The sequence below is a fragment of the Sapajus apella genome, unplaced genomic scaffold (assembly GCF_009761245.1).
Source record: "Sapajus apella isolate SASKATOON/1434 unplaced genomic scaffold, GSC_monkey_1.0 scaffold1222, whole genome shotgun sequence".
Lineage (NCBI taxonomy): Eukaryota > Metazoa > Chordata > Mammalia > Primates > Cebidae > Sapajus > Sapajus apella.
In genome coordinates, this window is record NW_022438148.1 from 1 (window position 1) to 18,080 (window position 18,080).

The 18,080-nt window shown below is 55.8% G+C and overlaps 2 protein-coding genes across 2 annotated transcripts; both read right to left on the reverse strand.

Moving 5' to 3' along the window:
* Positions 1–3: 3 nt before the first annotated feature.
* On the reverse strand, positions 4–10,735 carry LOC116546684 (myosin-6; the record flags this gene model as incomplete). Its single annotated transcript, XM_032272872.1, has 18 exons — positions 10,711–10,735; positions 10,044–10,076; positions 9,498–9,710; positions 8,117–8,260; positions 7,725–7,881; positions 7,602–7,629; positions 7,213–7,324; positions 6,797–6,889; positions 6,217–6,280; positions 5,858–5,956; positions 5,257–5,360; positions 5,024–5,162; positions 3,245–3,513; positions 2,792–2,962; positions 1,302–1,611; positions 553–623; positions 183–270; positions 4–94 (listed from the first exon to the last, which is right to left on the reverse strand). Coding segments are annotated over exons 3-18 (2,141 nt in total), but the record flags the coding sequence as incomplete, so codon positions are not given.
* A 4,447-nt stretch (positions 10,736–15,182) lies between these two features.
* On the reverse strand, positions 15,183–18,074 carry LOC116546683 (myosin-7). The gene is made up of 6 exons (XM_032272870.1): positions 18,038–18,074; positions 17,787–17,912; positions 17,397–17,672; positions 16,412–16,507; positions 16,175–16,309; positions 15,183–15,303 (listed from the first exon to the last, which is right to left on the reverse strand). The coding sequence occupies exons 2-6, from the start codon at positions 17,880–17,882 to the stop codon at positions 15,286–15,288; spliced, it is 621 nt and encodes a 206-aa protein (XP_032128761.1). The 5' UTR covers positions 17,883–17,912; positions 18,038–18,074; the 3' UTR covers positions 15,183–15,285.
* Positions 18,075–18,080: the final 6 nt, after the last annotated feature.

Below are 18,080 nucleotides of genomic sequence, written 5' to 3' on the forward strand. Positions count from 1 at the left end.
ATGCGGTTGGGGAAGCCTTTCCTGCAGATGCGGATGCCCTCCAGCACGCCATTGCAGCGCAGCTGGTGCATGACCAGGGGGTTGTCCATCACCCCTGCGCCAAGAGGGAAGGGGAAAGGGTCAGCCTTAGGGTAAGTGGATGCCAGGCATCCTCCCCAGACTAAAGCCTTCTCCTGCCTCACCTGGAGCCTTCCGCTCATTGGGGATGATGCAGCGCACAAAGTGAGGATGGGTGGTCCTCAGGTTGGTCATCAGCTTGTTCAGATTTTCCTGGAGGCAGATGAAGGTGGGGAGTTAGGAGCCGCAAGGACCATCCCTTAGGCCCTTAAGCCCTGGTCCCCAGACACTCTCCACCAGAATCATCAAAGGGACAGGGGCTGACATGTAATTTATGACGTGAGTTCAGGCTTGTGTGGAATCTACACACCAAAAGTGACCACTTAGCTCTAGCTTCTTTCCTCATCACTCAAGCACCAGAATAGGTGGTGCAGCCAGAAGAGTCTGGGCTGGGCTGTTCCACCAGGTGTCCTGGCACCCCTGGGCCCTTCTTACCCGGTGGAGAGCTGACACTGTCTGGAAGGATGAGCCCTTTTTCTTGCCTCCTTTGCTTTTACCACTGTCCCCTAAATAACAAGAGGAGGAACAATGAACAGGAGCTGGAAAATAGAGGCACCCTCGGGCAGAGGCAGGGCTCTGCTGATTACTTGGTAGCTCTGAGACTTTGGGTAAGGAGTTCTCCAAGATTCAGTTTACCACGAGGATGACAGTAGCAACCTCCCAAAGCTGTAGAGAGGGTTAGATAAGACTGCGTCTGTAGGGCAGCTCACTGGTGCTTGCCCATAGTAGGCACTGACATACATCAGTGCTCGTGGCCCTCCCTCTTCTAGCCCCGCCCTTCCTTCTTATATCTTTCCACGTTCTACTTTTCTTCTTACACTTTATCCTCTTCCTTTCAAGCCACATCCTTTCTCTTCCTTCTCTGAACTGGAGGATCCTTTGTTCAGTGTCCTCTCAACATTTGTTGAGAACTCCCCCATGCATCGCTCTCTGCTGGGCATGGTACAGGGATGCCTGCGCCACCCTCACTGACCTCCAGTTACTCCCAATCTTGAGGAAACCCGAGACAGCTACAGCAATACTACAGGTGCTATGAAGAGGCCCAGATGGACTGCGGTGAGGTGAGCCAGGAGGTGGCTTGACTCACAGGCTCCCCTGTGCCTGTGTCTGGAGTAATGTGCTTTGAAGCAGCAGGACCCTGGCTCCAGAAGGCCCCTGGCCCAGTGCAGGGGCCACCCACTTACCAGAATCAGCAGATGCGTAGGTGGAGAAGAGAGTAGCCATGAGCTTGAGGGAAGACTTCTGGTACAAGGCCACGACAGTCTCATTGAGAGGATCCTTGTTTTTTTCCAGCCAGCCCAGGATGTTGTAGTCTACGGTGCCGGCGTAGTGGATCAGGGAGAAGTGGGCTTCCTGCTTCCCCTTGATGTTTCGTGGCTTCTGGAAATTGTTGGACTTGCCCAGGTGGTTGTCATACAGCTTGGCCTTGAAGGTCATGTCAGTGGCCTTGGGGAACATGCACTCCTCCTCCAGGATTGACATGATGCCCATGGGCTGAGGGCAGAGTGAAGAGGCAGAGAGAGAGTCACTGAGCACACTCCCCGGCTTCCACAGTCCCACACCCCGACAGGAAAAGGACTGTAGAGCTAGTAGCGCTGGCCTGCTGACAGGGGTCTGTGCTGGTCCCTCTTGCCCCAAAACAGGGAGTCAGTTTCTCCCTCTTTCTGCCCAGTAGATCCAACAAAGAGCCGTGCACTCCTAGTCACCCCTGCAAGGCCCGCAGTGCCTCACAGCACAGCCCCTTCTCCCTGACTGCTCACTGCCCCAGAGGCAGCAGGGCAGGGACAGATGTGCATCAGAGGTTGTGGGCCAGGCCCTGTCTGTATGACACAGGTAGCAATTCTTTAGGGGATGGATGGAAAGATTCAGGTTCTTCACAACCCTCTGCACTTCCAAAAATGTGGTGGTTCTTGACTTTTCTTGGGGCAGGAATCCTTTTGAGAATTTATTGAAGCTAAAGACTATCTCTCCAGAAAAATGCATGTATACACAAACACATGTACACACACACATGCACACACATGTATGTATGAATGTACACATGCTTTCACACACAGTTTTATGGGATTCTAAGGGCTCTGAAAGATGAGACTCTGGTTAAGAATATGGGTAATGACCCAAAGTGTGTGGGGAAGCTTCCATTATCTGAAGGTCATGGCCTGGCTGGCTGTGGGTCAGACACTCTGGGCTCTCGCCTGTGCTGGCAAAGAGCAGAGGCCCCCTGAGAGCAAGTCAGTCCCAGCCCATGGGGCCTCCTGCCTGCGGCCTTGTCTCTTCTCAGGAATGCACATAGGCAAGAGGGCTAGAGACTGGCTTATTTCTCAACCAACAGGAATGTGGTGGCAGGCCAAACATCTCCCATTTCAGCCTAGGATCTTTCCATGAATGACACTTCTCATGGGCTGTCAGAGAGTCCAGGGGCCTCTCCTTCACTACATCTCACTCTTATGACACTGAGGGGACCACCACATAGGGGCATACAGCGCAAGGCCCTGGGAAAGGAAGTGGGGGGCTCATCCTGGGCATGCCCATGACTTCCCAGTGGGGAGAAGCTGGGCCTGGAGAACGGCCTGAGATTCTTGGGACTCTAGTTTCTTGGGTGTAGATGGGACTTGGCCACCACTTTGTCTGGAGGGCAGAGGAGGGGACATGGGCAGTGAGGCCAAGGAGGCACCTTCTCAATGAGGTCGATGCAGGCCTGCAGGTCCATGCCAAAGTCAATGAATGTCCACTCGATGCCCTCCTTCTTGTACTCCTCCTGCTCCAGCACGAACATGTGATGGTTGAAGAACTGCTGCAGCTTCTCGTTGGTGAAGTTGATGCAGAGCTGCTCAAAGCTGTTGAACTGCAGGGGGCATGAGGGGTGGGAGCAGTCAGGGAGTGGGTGTGAGTGGCCATTGGGGCTGTGCCCGTGCACTGTGCCCGAGCCCAGCAGGGCGTGGCTGGTCCCCTCCATGTCAGGGCAGTGCAGGAGGGCTTCCCCTGAAGATAGGGACAACGACTGCCTCTGTCACCACACAGTCCCCACTGCCTTCCCATGCCTGGTCCACAGCTGGCTCTCAGCAAATGGCTGTTGAATGTGGGAGCAAGCGAGTGATTGTTCTCCTCCCAGGGGTCCCCGACTCACGTCAAAGATCTCAAAGCCAGCGATGTCCAGGACTCCTATGAAGTACTGGCGTGGCTGTTTGGTCTCCAGGGTGGCGTTGATACGCGTCACCATCCAGTTGAACATCTTCTCGTACACTGCCTTGGCCAGTGCCCCAATGGAGTAGTACACCTGCTGCACACTCTGCCCCTTGGTGACATACTCGTTGCCCACTTTCACCCGAGGGTGGCACAGCCCCTTGAGCAGGTCAGCTGAGTTCAGCCCCATGAGGTAGGCGGATTTGTCGGCATCTGGTTGAGAAGGAAAAAAGTGAGTAAGCACTTCCTTTTTTTTTTTTTTAAAAGACAGAGTCTTGCTTTGTCACCCAGGCTGAAGTGTAGTGGTGTGACCTTGGCTCACTAGAGCCTCCACCTCCTGATTCAAGTGATTCTCCTGCCTCAGCCTCCCGAGTAGTTGGGACTACAGACGTGAGCCACCAAGCCAGGCTAAATTTTGTATTTTTAGTAGAGACAGGGTTTCACCATATTGCCCAGGCTGGTCTCAAACTGTTGACCTAAAGTGATTCTCCCGCCTTGGCCTCCCAAAGTGTTGGGATTACAGGCGTGAGCCACCGCACCTGGCCTGAGTGAGCACTGGCAGCAAGTGAGCCTCCTTCCCTGTTCTGGGGCCAAGGCTTTAGGAAGCATCAGGTCCAATTTCTTCTTCTTAAAGATGAAGGAATCAAGGCCCAGAAGAGCACAGGGCTTGCCATGATTACTCAGCCAATGTGTGCCTGAGTCAGGCTGGAGCCCAGGCCCCCTTGTCCAGCCCACGGTCTCTTGCCACAACCAGCTCTTCTCAGCTCTGTCTCTCTCTGCACCTGTACCATCACTGAGCCAGGTCTTTCACAAGCACTGCTGTGGGCATACCCCCACCCTCACTGTGCCCCTCACCTCTCTAGGGCAGGGATGTGGCTGAGGGGCTAGATGTCCTCTGCTCCCTGTCTCCTTAGTTGTCTACCCCAGTATCTAGCTCTGGACTGGCCATGCTGTCCTCTCGATCCACATGTTGCCCAGTTTGGCTGGGAGATCAAGGCCCCCCAAGAGTATATCAAACAGCACCCCTCTCCCACCCCCAGCCATCCAAATGTGTCACCCAACATGGGGATTTCTCTATTTAGAGGAGGAGTTATTTGGGGTAATTTCAAGAATGTTGTGATAACTGTTGGTGTGCTATCATGAACCCCAGCCTGACATTTTGATCTGGGCAGACTGGAGAAGGGTCCCTGAAGGTGGGGAGGAATGTTCTTGGGCACCTGTCTAGCACCATTTGCACCTCCACATTTCCTCAGAGGACCTCACACTAGCCACCAGAGGAGTGAGGAAAGATTGTCCATCTGTTTCACTGAGGAGGAAACTGATGCACCAGTGCCCTGGGCTGCATCCTGAGCCCTGGCGCACTGCCTCCCAAATAGAACATGGTTCGAGCCCACGAGGGGCTTACCCAAGTGTTGTGCAGGCAAAGGCCCTGAGTCAGTGATGGTGATATGTGGAGCTGAGGGGCTGTGCTTCCTGGGGCTGGGCAAGTCTTGGCACAGGAGGAAAAATCCCCACCTTAGTTCTGGTGAGTGCAGCTGGGGTTGAGGAGTTGGTGGAATTGTGGCAGACTCCCTGTTTGCCCACCTCTCCCATGTCCCTGTCCCTCGCCATCCCTCCACACACCCTGCTGCTCCATAAGCCTTAGATCTTCTGGGATCTGAGTCCCTGGAGAGCCTGGTCAGCACCTCTGGCCTTCCCAGCGCTGTCCGCCCACTCCTCCCACCTTCAGTGCCATCTGGCTCTGCCTGCTCCTCCCGTTGCTTCTGCTTGAACTTCATGTTCCCATAGTGCATGATGGCTCCCGTCAGCTTGTAGATGCCAGCTTTTTCCTCTGAAGTGAAGCCCAGCACGTCAAAGGCGCTCTGGGACAGAGTGAGAGGCAAAGAGGGGTGTTGGAGCAGTGGCCCCAGGAGCTCCTGGGGGCCCTGGAATGGACACAACAGCCCCCTCACTCACGTCAGTGGCCATGAGCTCCTCCGAGTCATCGATGGAGGCTACAGACACCTCTCCCTGAGACACGAAGGCATAGTCGTAGGGGTTGTTGGTGACCAGCAGCATGTCTGCACCAGGCAAGTGTTGGGGCAGGGGCAAGGGGGCAGGTGGGGGACAGGGAAGGGACAGGGAGGGTTGAGGAGAATGGAGGAGGAGAGAACCGGGAGCAGGGAGAGAAGTCAGTAAGGACCAAGGAGTGAACCCAGAGGAAGTGAAAGGGTAGAAGAGGGGTCCAGGAAGGGGCTCCAAAGTCAAGGAGGAGGGAAGGTGGCAGGGGAGTGACACATGGGAGATGGGGAGGCAAATAAAGAGGAGAAGGCGGAAGATAAGCCGAGGGAGGAATGGAGAGAAGGGTGGAGGAGTGAGGTGTGTGACTGTGCACAGGGAGGTGAGAGGAGATGCAGCGGTCTCAGGTGGGGAAGGGAAACAGAGTGAGCGGAGGGAGGAGGGAGGTGACCATCGAGGTGGGGTGCAGTGGGGAGCAGGAGGGCCCTGCCCTGAACACAGGTGGCTTTGGGGAGGGAAGTAGGGACAGTGGTGGGTGGGGGGTGGCAGGCAGGTTCACCCAGCAACTCTGGCTTCTTGTTGGACAGAATCTGGTAGAAGATGTGGTAGTTTCTCTCAGCCTTCAGCTGGAAGATCACCCGGGACTTCTCCAGCAGATCTGATGTGGGCAGAGGGGAAGAAGACAGGTGAGGAAGGAAAGAGAATAGAGCCAGAAAAGAGTGACGATGGGGGCAGGTGTCACCCACAGCATGATGAAGAGGGCCAGCTGAGAAGATGTGGCTTAAAAAAAGGATCCTAAAGCCCAGAGGCAAATGCAGACAAAGACGGGAGATGGGAGGAATGATGAGACTGGCTGCCCGGCAGGGAGAGAAGGCAAAGGGGGACCTGGAGGGCGGCAGCCTCCCTGATGGCACTCACAGGTCTCTATGTCTGCAGAAGCCAGCTTTCCAGTGGCCCCAAAGTGGATCCTGATGAATTTCCCCTGAGGACGAATGGGACAGAGTGAGGGAACTAGCCAGAAGGACAGAATCAAATCCCGGCCCTCTATTCAGCCCCAAAGCCCTGGAAGGTTCTGGAAATGTAAATGAGCTCTTTGGTATGTCAGCTGAGTATAAGTGAAACCAGGCAGAGGATGCCACCCTTACACGCTGTGCAGGGACCTCTGAGTAGAACCTCGGTCCAGAGGGGAAAGCACACAGAACACCTCCTGCTTGTACCCCTCGTATGATCTCACTTAATCCTCCCAGGAATCTGCAGGGTGGATATTAGTGCCCCTGTTTCACAGGTGAAGGAACTGGGCCCAGAGAGGTGTGGGGACTTGCTGAGCAGGTGGAAAATCAGACCCTTGGCTCCAAAGCCTATGCTGTCTCCCCACCAGGGTGTTCATGTTGATATCCCAAAGCCAGATACAGTACAATCAACTGTGTGTGGCAAAACAGCACCCCTCTTTTCTTGTCAAGGCTGGGTGGGGCCATTGGGAGTGGCCAAAGGCACTCACAAAGCGGGAGGAATTGTCATTCCGGACAGTCTTGGCGTTCCCGAAGGCCTCCAGAGCGGGGTTGGCCTGGATGATCTGGTCCTCCAGGGTGCCCTATGAAAGGAGCAGAACCACCCGGGTTCATACTCCGTCCACCTCCAGGCAGTGGTGGGAGGGCAGGGAGGCTGCCCTGGCCCTGAGGAATGGGGGTGGGGGCTGGGTGAGCTGCTGGTGGGTCTGTGGCTCCGTAGGGTCCTACCCAGACCTCAGGGTGGGTGTCTCCTGTCAGGAAGGTCTTCCACACACTGGGCTGACAGTCAGGAGCACAGCTCAGTGTGGCTGTGCCCACCACATCACAGGCAGGGCAGGGTTAGGGGTAACTTGGGTCAGCCTGCCCCCCCACCCCTGTTTTGCCAAGCCTGTGGCCCCCATGGCACCTTGTTTGCATTGGCATTGTCCTTCTTGCCACGGTCACCTATGGCTGCAATGCTGGCAAAGTACTGGATGACACGCTTGGTGTTCACAGTCTTCCCTGCCCCGGATTCTCCCCTGGGGGCCACAGGGACCAATCAGAACTTGGGATTCCTACTGTTCTACATGCAGGGCTCAGCACCGCAGGCTCCATTTCTCAGCCCCACCATCAGAGCCCAGCACCTGGCAGGATTTGCCTGTTGTGGTTCATTGCTCTGGCACCCCTCTAATGAGAGCTCAGTGCCCCGCTCTCCCTGCAATCCCAGCCTTAAACCTCTCCTCCCAGCTACACCGCAGGCCTCAGCCTGCATACCCCCAGCCCAGTCCCCTTTGTGGGAGGTTGGCACTCGCTTACGTGATGAGGATGGACTGGTTCTCCCGATCTGGAATAAAAAAGAGGAGAAGCAATGGGGTCAGGGCTGAGGTTCTGGGTGGGTGTCTGGGAGGAGGGGCAGAGGCCAGGAGCCACCAGGCTCACCTGTCAGCATGTACTGATAGGCGTTGTCAGAGATGGAGAAGATGTGGGGCGGGGCCTCACTCCTCTTCTTGCCCCGGTAGGCAGCCACCACCTCAGCATTGTACACCGGCAGCCACTTGTAGGGGTTGACAGTGACACAGAAGAGGCCTGAGTAGGTCTGGAGCAGGAGACAAGACCCGGCATGAGGTTGGTGGGGAGAACCTGGGACAGGCAGTGGTGGCAGCCAGGCATGTCCCTGTTCACTCCAGCTGGCTTTTCTCCTCCTGCAGCTGACCAGGGGTGGAGGGGGGAAGGGGACTTGGGTCCCTTGGGAGAGTCCCTCCCCCTTTTCTTGGCTTATTTTGGCCTCCATACAGGACAGGAAGTCTCTGCAGTGTGCAGGAGCTGCTCACATAGATCATCCAGGCCGCGTAGCGCTCCTTGAGGTTGAAAAGCACCGCGGGCTCGTGTAGGAAGGTCAGCATGGCCATGTCCTCAATCTTGTCAAACTTGGGTGGGTTCTGCTGCAACACCTGGTCCTCCTTCACAGTCACCGTCTGGAGGCGGCACATAGGCAGGGGGATGGGTTGCCACATCACTCTGGGACCCTTGCTGGCATTGCCAACTGACCTCCTCCCAGGACACAGGCCATGACTGGCCTTGCTCCCCTTGCTCTGAGCAGTGCCCCAGCCCCTACCCCTTATCTCCCCCAGGACACTTTTCCCAGATAATTTCCCGGTTTTCCTTCCCACTGTATCTCCCATCCTAGAGACTGTCCTAGGGTACCTTTCCCTTGCCAGGTCCCCAGACCCTGTGCCCATGACCATCACTCTTCAGTCCCTGTGTTTCAGGGGTCTTGGGGCAGACCTGGAGATAGGCAGCTCTCAGATCTGTGCACGCCTTATGCCGAGCCCAAGGCTGTCTCCCGTGGGCGGTGCTCTAGGGTATCTGTTGCTCAGGGCAAACCTTCACCCCTTCTGGAAAAGCAGTTTGCCCATCTACCCCACACTCCTATCCATCACTGTTGGTATGGTTTGATTGACAGCAATCAGTTTGCCATGCCCTGATGTCACTGGGTCCTGCCAGTAGGTATTCCAGTATTTTTTGTAGTGGAGGAACCCATGGCTCTAAATGACTAAATGATTTGCCTGCACAGTGACTAGCGGGTAGCAGACCTGGGATCAGAGTCAAAAGCCCCAGGGGATTGTGGCCTGTTATTCTACACTTCAATGAGATGTAACATTCAGTCAAGGAGTCCATGAGACACACAGCTCTGAGCTGTGGCTGGTAACCAGGGGTGATTCTCTTGGCTGGTGTGAGCGAAGCAGGGATCAGTGGCTTCTGAGGGCCAGTCAAGGACTGAGTGTTCAGCTCAAAAGTTTCTGATCTTTGTGTTCATCTGGGTCTAAGAACTTTCTCTTGATTTGGGTGAACGGAATTTGAGAAAGTGGAACCATGGAGGAAGCTGAGTCACAGGGAGCAGGGATACAAGTGGAAGAAGGGAGCATCATTTAATGCTGTGTCTCTGCCCACTTTATCTACAAGCCCCCTCTGAGGTGAATAATGAGGTCTTTCTCCCCCAGCATCCTCCCTGGCAAGGGGCACGTGTCCCTGGGTGGCACCTGTTGCACCTGCTCAGGTCAATTTGAGAGGGGTCAGATTCTGGGCTTCCTGGCATCCGCACTGGCCTTGGCTTTTCTCCAGCCCTCTCAGCTCCCACTGCAAGTGGCTCCACCCCTGCATCTTCTTCCCAAAACCTCCTTCCCTTCTGTCCTGGTGCCATGCCCCACTCACCTTGCCATTCTCGGTTTCAGCAGTGACCTTGCCCCCCTCCCGGGACACAATCTTGGCTTTGACAAACTCTTCCTTGTCGTCAGGCACAAAACACTCAGTGCGAATGTCAAAGGGCCGGGTCTGGGCCTCCAGACGCTCCTTCTCTGACTTGCGGAGGTACTGGGCTGCCGCCCCAAAGTCAGCCATCTGGGCGTCGGTCATCTTGGCGCTCTCCTGGGTCAGGGACAGGAGGGCTGTGTTACTCCTGAGGGGGCCCATGCTCTATGAGTGGCCTTGTCCTCTCCCTGACCCCGCTCCTCCCCACCACCCTGCAAGAGGCACCTGGTGTTCCACCCTCCACCACTCAGGTTTCTGCTTCTCCTGCCCTCTGAGGTGATGCTGAAGGAGAATCTCTGTAAGGGGTTTGCTTGGGGTGACATTGACTGGAGCTTGCTAAGGGGTGGCGCTGAGTGCTTGGAGGAGGGACAGCAGACCCCTAGTCCAGCAATCTGGCTCCCAGGAGAATTGTGCCTGGCTCTCTGCAGAGAAAATGGGGGTGGATCTCACCTGGTTATCCCTTCACAGAGAATCCTGAAGAATCTGGACCGTAGGTGGAGTGAGGAACCACAGAGGTACAGCCGGGCAGAGAAAAGAACAGACAAGGAGAGTGAAGAACAACAGAGGCAGGCCCCCGGGGATGGAGGCAGCCCCAGAGCGCAGACAGGCAGGACAGACCAGGGAGTCAGAAAGAGACAAGACGCAGAGGCAGAAGAGAAGGGTGCTGAGTCAGTATGAGTGCGAGGGACGCGGTGTGAAAACAGGGTTAGAAGCAGATAGGCAGGGAGGCGAGAACACATGCCAAGAAGGAAGGGCAAGGGAGAGAGACAAAGAAGCATGATTGTGACAAGTGTCGATGAAGACCAAGAGGCAAGATAAAACCAGGATCAAGGGAAGGAAGCTATCCAAAGGAGGAAGGAAGATGGAAAGATAGGACAGCATGTAGGAGACACAGAATGATGTGGATAAAGAAACAGAGTTGTAGAAAAAAAGAGGTTTCTGGGTTTCCTATGGAACCTCCTTGTGTCAGTGGGAACTTCCCTGGACCTAGAGATAGACAGAGTTAGCAGAGCCCTTGGGCTTCCAACTGACCTGCACCCCACTCCTGCTGAAGGAGGTCCCTCACAGTGGGGGTTCTGTGGATGGGCTGCAGGGCATCCCACCCCAAACCTCTTACCTGGGCTGGAGGAGTCTCTGTCTGTCCTCAAAGCTCCAGCTCCTTTATATCCCATTTCCCTCACCCCCTGCCTAAATTTGGAGTCCTTCCGGAGGGACCCTCCCTCCCACCTCTCTCCCCTCTTGGCTCCTCCTCCCTTGATCCCTTGGCTCTGGAGGTGACAGGAGGACAGCAGGGCCCCCAGATTTGCCCATGAAAGGTCTGCTGCCCCAGCCTCTCTGGCTCCACGGCCTTTTTTTAGTCCTCGGGCGCATTCCTCCCCTCCAAAGGGCTGATGAGCAGATAGTGGGAAGACAGGACCTTCTCGCACCCCCTCTCCCAGCCGGCCATGGCCCTTACCTCGGTTATTTTTAAACTGAAGGGTGAATTGAACACATGGGTGAGGGTCACCTTCCGCAAGCCAAATGCCTGTCCTCTGCCTCCCAACCATGGGCTTTCCTCCCCTGTTCCCCACCCTCTCCTTCCCACTCTGACCTGCCCTCACACAGCCCCACACTGGGAGCATCTTCCTGCTCTCAGAACTAGAGTCCCCCAATGTCGGGGGCTGAAAGCTGGAGTATGGTGCCCAGGAAAGGGACCTACTGTCCACCTCCGTGGCTCAGTTTCCTTTTGTTGGGAACGTCTGTCCTGACCTCAGTCTGTACAAGTGCCATGCCTGGTTTCCTTCCATTCCCCAAGTCTCCAGACAAGTGTCTTCCCAAGGACTTGAAGCCACCCTGGTTTGGGGACACATCTGGGGTCCCCATCCCTTCCCTGATGCTCCTGATACAGTGGCCATCATCCAACCTACTTACACAATGGAAGGGATTCTCCCCTGCCACCTCAGGCAGATTTGCACACAGCCCACATTTCAGCACTCTCCGCATACAGACTTGACCGTGTCTGTGCCCCTCTTCATCCACACATGCAAATTTTTCACACTTACCCACTCAAGTTTGCAGATTTCTTTTCTACTTTGTTTTGTGTACACAGATGCACATATTTGCAATCCACATTTGCACGCATAGGCTTTTACCCTCCCCTGCCACCCTCTGCTCCTGGGGTGGGGTGGGCAGAAGCAGATGGTGTTAATCCCAGGGCCTGAGGGAGGAAGGGGGTGGGTGGGGGGCTGCCCTCTTCTGCCTCTCCAGGCTGCCAGAGGGTGCAGGTGCCTGGCAGGCCTGGGGATTTACACTAGCTGGGCCCCAGGCTCCACATTCCATGCGGGTGGGGCTCTGCCACCTGCCCCCTCCCCAGGCAGAACTTTGGTGCCCCCCCCAACCCTCCTGGGCTTTTACTCACATGACCTCTTTGTGGGTGTCCTCAATCACCCCAGTCTCTCAAGGCCCTGCTCCCCATCTTCCAATGCTGACACCTCTCAGAGGCTGTAGGTGTCAGGTCTTCAGCAGGCTGTGCCTGTTATGACTAAGTGGACATTGTGTTCAGGAAACAAAGCCAGACTCCCCTGCTCTGGCTTTCCCCCCACCCTCACACCCAGGAACACTCTCCCAGCCCCCCTCCCACCACTTTACTGTCACCTCTCAATATAGCTCTCGGGTGTGGAGGTGGGTAGGGCGATAGGGGTCAGCTTCTCTGGGTAGAAGCACTTTCCATTAAGATGTGGCCTCCCCCCAAGGTCCCTAGCCCCCTAGGACACTGCCACCCCATTCCTGGGCTCAGGAACACACCTCTCTCCCCAGGGCATTTGGACCTTCTCTTCAGTGTCCTTGGAGGGACCTGAGTTGACCCTACATCCCCATCTCCTGCAGGTGCTTATGCCAAATCATTACCCCCAGGGGATGCAGGCCACCTGTCCTCAGCTGTAGGTCAATCGAGGCCCCAGAATGCAAGCCGGGGGGTTAGCCCATAGCAGTGCGTCACTACTTGGTTCCCATAGCTCTGGCGACATGATAAGGAGCTGAGGACGCCAGGTCAGTCTGGGTCAGGTCCAGGTGACAAAGACCAGGCTTTGTCCTCAGGGAACCCTGTGCTCTAAGCAGATGACACTTGGTATAGGTGGTGGTGGCAGGGCAGGGGGGAGTGGAGGTGGGGATGGGGGGCAGTCTCCCAGTCCTATGGAAGGAGGAGGAAGGAAGATGTTCACTCAGCCCCAGGCCCTGTCCCTGTCTGCTCTGCTCTGCCCTCCTCTTCCTTCCCCAGGCTCCTTCTCTCTCTGGCTCTCACATACTACTCTCAGTCGTCCCTCAGCTGCCTTGCGCACAGCTCCTCATTCTGCTGGGAGTCCTGGAGTATATGGGCAAGGATGGAGGCTTCGGCCACAGGTGAGGGTGCCGAGGAGGCAGGGCTGACCTCTCTGGCACAGTTTGCCTTTTTTCTGCCTGGCTCCCCATTGCTTCTGTCGCTATGTTTCACCTTCATTCCCTTTGCCTGCTTCCCAATCTCAGAGTGGGGCCTGCCTCTGATTCTCCCTGGCCCATGTCTCTGCCAGGCTCAGGGTGTAACGTGAGGCTCTGCCTTCTCTGAGCCTGGCTCTTCTCACTCTGGGCCTCCACATCTTGCTCCAGGCTTTTCCTCCTCCTCTCCAATCTCCTTGTGCCTTGGTGATCCTGACTCTCCTTTCATCTGCAAATGACCCCGGATTCTTTCCTTCACTTGGGAGCACCACCCTCAGCTCTTCAAGCTTCTCCCTGCAAGACTCCCTGTCCTTTCCTCTCTCCCCATTCCCCTCAGCACCCTCCTTCTCCCTGGCTCAGCTCTCAGTTCTCTCCCAGCTCTGCTGCTGTCTGCGTCCAGCCCCTGGCCATTCTCGTGGGATCCATATCTCTCACAGTCTCTCTGGCTCTGGTGGCTTAGTTGCCCTGGCTCTCTTGGCATAGCTCCCTTTTCAAGGGTCCTCTCCTTTGTTTCTACTTATCTCTTTATTGCTGTCCAAGTCTGTTCCTAACCAGAGGAATGGCCCTAGGGATCTCGGTCCAAGCTGAGATCTCACCACTGCACTCCAGCCTGAGACTCCGTCCCAAAAAAAAAAAAAAAGTTAGAGCTGGAAGAATCCTAGAAATCACAGAGAACTGAATTTCCTTGGTTCAATTGTGTGGGATAAGTGAGAAGGAAGTGTCCGTGGTTTGAGGGTGCTCTGTCTGGGTTGGTCTAGGGAGGGACAATGGAGGTGGCTAAGAGGAGAAAGGTGGCGGTGCCTGCGGATCTTTCTGGTGCCTCCTCATTTCCTGCACCTGTTTTCCTTGTCTCTGTTTCCGCTGGCTGCCTTGTCCCCTGGTTGCTCAATCTCTTTGCTGCCACCCCCTCAGGTCTTTCCTTCTCTCCCCCACCCTGTCTCTCCTCTGCTGTCACCTGCTCTTCTCCGGTACTGGTTTTCCTCCCCGGCACAGGTCCTTGCTCTGGCTGCCGCATTCACAGCTCAGAGCCGGGGACAGAGCAGGAGTGGGCTCTGAGTGGTGTGTTGGTGGGTTGGGGGAGATCTAGTCCAGGGCTGAACCATGGCTTCTCAGGTTCCCAGTGGGGCCCACAGCCTCACTGCCTGCTAAGCCCCTGCCCTCTGTGGCCCACAGTCCCAGGCCCACCTAAGCAACTCAGCCATGTCAGGATCTCCAAGGGGGATGAATTTGTTTAGTTGGAGGAGACGTGCTCCTTCCACCTCCCAGCCCTCCGGGGAGCCATCCTTTCCCTCCCTCTCCCCAGAATCCTGCTCACACATAACCTTCCCCAGCCCCTCAATCTGTCTGCCTCCCCTCCAGATGGCTTCCCATAAATGGGCCAGAAGAACCCCATCTTCCTGCAATCCTAGAGGACGAAGGGCTTGGTGATGGGAATTACAATTGGAAGAAATGAGTGGGAAAAAGGGAGCACTCTGGGCGAAGGGGGCTTGGCCTGGGAGGAGCTGAGCAGGATGGGCGGGTGGGCTGAGGGTGTGTTTCTCCCACCTGTGGTGGGGAGGGAGCACACTGGCCTCTGGTGGTGGCTGGAGAGGGTCGTGGCTCTATCTGGAAGGGGATATGGGCTACAGCTGTGAGTCCTTGTGTACTCTGAAAAACTCGTGCAGGACTGGCACTTAGGCAGCCATTGGCTCACCTGGCCAGTGATTCACACTCCCGTGGGCTCAGAAATGGCACTGGCCAGCACCCATACCCGGAACCGCCACTCTATGCGTAGCCCCGGGCGGCATCCATGATGGTGGGGGGGGAGGGTTGATGGGAGCTGGGGTGCAGGTCCACAGTAGATGGGCTCAGGGTGCTCTAGGTGAACTTTAGGCATCTCCCCAAATTTCCCTTAATCCTGAGGGCTGCTGGGCCAAGGAGAGGGCTGGGAGGAGAGGTGTCGCCTCTGCTGCATTTGGCTGGTTTGGCGGAAGTAAAAGCGTTTCAGTGCAGCTCCAGGAGGGCCTTCCTAGGCCAGGCCTTTGAATCTGCACCACCCCCCACCCCCACCACATGCCTGCATTTCTACCTCCCCTAGCCCGGACCCCACCCCCAGGTCCCCAGGGCTGCCGGGCAGTGAAGAAGAGTCTGGAGTCAGGATCTCGGCTTCAGGGAAAATTGCTTTATTCTGCTTCCTCCCAAGGAGCTGTTACACAGGCTTCGCCAGCACCCCCAGGGCTGAGCAGATCAAGATGTGGCAAAGCTACTCCTCATTCAAGCCCTTTTGAAAGGAAACAAAGTCCAATCAGACCTTGGAGAGGTGGTATTGGGCAGGGACAGGGCACGGGAAAGAAAGGTGAGAGGGGTCTGATGGTGGGAGGCCTGCTGTGTGGGCTGGTGGAAGCCCCTGTGGCAGCAGCAGGTGTGTTTCCAGGGCTTGATGTGCACGGGGCAAGTTCTAGAGGGCAGGGGTCTGGGGTTGGCCAGAGGTAAGTTGCCTAGGTGAGAACAAGGGGGTTCTCTGGGACGCTCATTTTAGGTTTGAGTTACAAGGTTGCAGGACAAAATTAGGTGGAAGGGAACTGGAAACCAGCAGTTGGGAGGAAACTGGGATATACTGGTTGTATATAAATCAGGGTCTTCTAGGGTTGCAGACCACCCTAGGACTGGAATTCCCAGAACCACTGAAAGTTAGAGCTGAGCTGGGTGTGGTGGCTTACACCTGTAATCCCAGTACTTTGGGAGGGTGAGGTGGGTGAATCACAAGGTCAGGAGTTCAAGACCAGCCTGGCCAACATGGTGAAACCGCATCTCTACTAAAATATAAAAATTAGCTAGGCACGGTGGTGCATGCCTGTAATTCCAGCTACTTGGGAGGCTGAGGCAGGAGAACCCGGGAAGTGGAGTTTGCACTGAGCTGAGACTGCACCACTGCACTCCAGCCTGGGTGTCAGAGTGAGACTCCGTCTCAAAAGAAAAAAAGTTAGAGCTGGAAGAACCCTAGAAATCAGAGAACTGAATTACCTTGGCTTCTGTGTCTGTGTGGTTCAGTTGTGCGGGATAAATGAAAAGGAAGCATCCCTGATTTGAGGGTGCTCTGTCTGGTGTGCCTGCTGTGCGGGTGACTAGCAAAGCCCAGGGGAGGGACCCACCTTGGCGCCAATGTCGCGGCTCTTGGCCCGCAGCTTGTTGACCTGGGACTCGGCAATGTCTGCCCGCTCCTCTGCCTCATCCAGCTCGTGCTGCACCTTGCGGAACTTGGACAGGTTGGTGTTGGCCTGCTCCTCCTGTGGGAGGTGGGAGCATGAGGTGAGAGGGGGCCTGGGTTCTCAGACTCCCGGATTGGGGGATGAGCTCTCCTATGCCTGGTCCCCAGCAGGGTCACTCACCGCCTCCTCGGCCTGGCGCTTGTAGGCCTTGACCTTTAGCTGCAGCTTGTCTACCAGGTCCTGCAGCCGCAGCAGGTTTTTCCTGTCCTCCTCCGTCTGGGGGCCAGAGGGTAGGCAAGGGTGAAGATGGCATAGTCACAGGAGGTAGCATCCCCTCCACCCTCCCTACTTCAGCTGATATCCTGACCCAATTCTACTTTCTGATCCTCACTAAACACTTGAACTCTCCTTATAATTTCTTACCAAATATGTGTAAATATTTTAAATGATTTGCACCAGGAAAGAGTCCAAATTGCTGATGGGACTCCTGAAATTATGCACAAAATTGTGTGTGTGCAGTGCTCCAGGGAGCAGGTTTTTCAGGGTCTGGGGACCCCATGGAGGATAAACTCCCCTGCTCTGGACCTCAGCACATGCTGGGAGGGACTCTGGGGCTGTGAGTGTGATGGAATTTCCTGGGCTGCAATGCAGATGACACTGACTTAATCTAGGTTAAGGACCAAGTGTGCTTAGAGGGATGGTGACATCCTGGATTGGAAAAGAAACAAATTCTAATTCAGAGTCTGATTCTAGAAAACACCTTGGAAAGCTAGAGTCTACACTGCCCTGGGTAACAGAAAAGTTTGGATGCTTGTTTGCATGGGATTGGTGTATTTCTGGTCTTTTGGGGGTGACCCTGGCTACATATTTGCTTTCTGGTGAGCTGTGCTGGGTGAGCTTTGTCTGGAGCTCTGTGTATGTCCCCTGGGGATGGGCTGAGGGTGGGTGTTTGAGATGAAGCTCCCAGGCCAGGAGGTGCAGAGACTGACTTCTGAGCTAGGGGACATTCAGGTGGGGCAGGACTAGGCAGAGTGAAACAGAGGCTGCATTCCCACCCTTGCCTTGGAAGAGGCTAAGAGCAAACTCTTCATTCCCCTTAGCTGGTTGTTACTGTGGCTTCAGGCCAAGGTGCCAGGGCCCTGCCTGAAGCCACTGACCGCCGCACCTGGTAGGTGAGCTCCTTGATGCGCCGCTCGCTCTTCCTCATGCCCTTCACTGACTCCGCGTTGCGCTTCTGCTCCGCCTCCAGCTCATTCTCCAACTCCCGCACCCGCGCCTCCAGCTTCTGCAGCTGCTTCTTGCCGCCCTTGAGCGCGATCTGCTCGGCCTCGTCCAGCCGGTGCTGCAGGTCCTTAATGGTCTGCTCCATGTTCTTCTTCATGCGCTCCAGGTGGGCGCTGGTGTCCTGTTCCTTCTTCAGCTCCTCTGCCATCATGGCGGCCTGTGTGCAGGAGAGAGGTGGCACACGGTCTGGTCAAGTCCTCACACACTCACTGCCCAGCCCAGGGAGAGACACTGGTGTGAATTGGGTAGATGGTGGGGGGGCAGGACTCACATCCGTGATGGCCTTCTTAGCCTTCTCCTCAGCATTCCTGCACTCCTGCACCGCTTCCTCCACTTCTGTCTGGAGCTGGGACAGGTCAGCGTCCATCTTCTTCTTCTGGTTGATGAGGCTGGTGTTCTGGGTTGGGGGAGGGGTAGGCAAAGCAGGAAAAGCATTGAGTATCTATCTGTGCGGAGCTCCCAAGCCTTGTCTGCTGAGCCCCAGCCTGTGCTCCCTTCAGGAATGAGCAGGGAGCCATTCACCTGGGAATGCAGCAGCTGCACCCGCTCGCTGGTCTCAATCAGC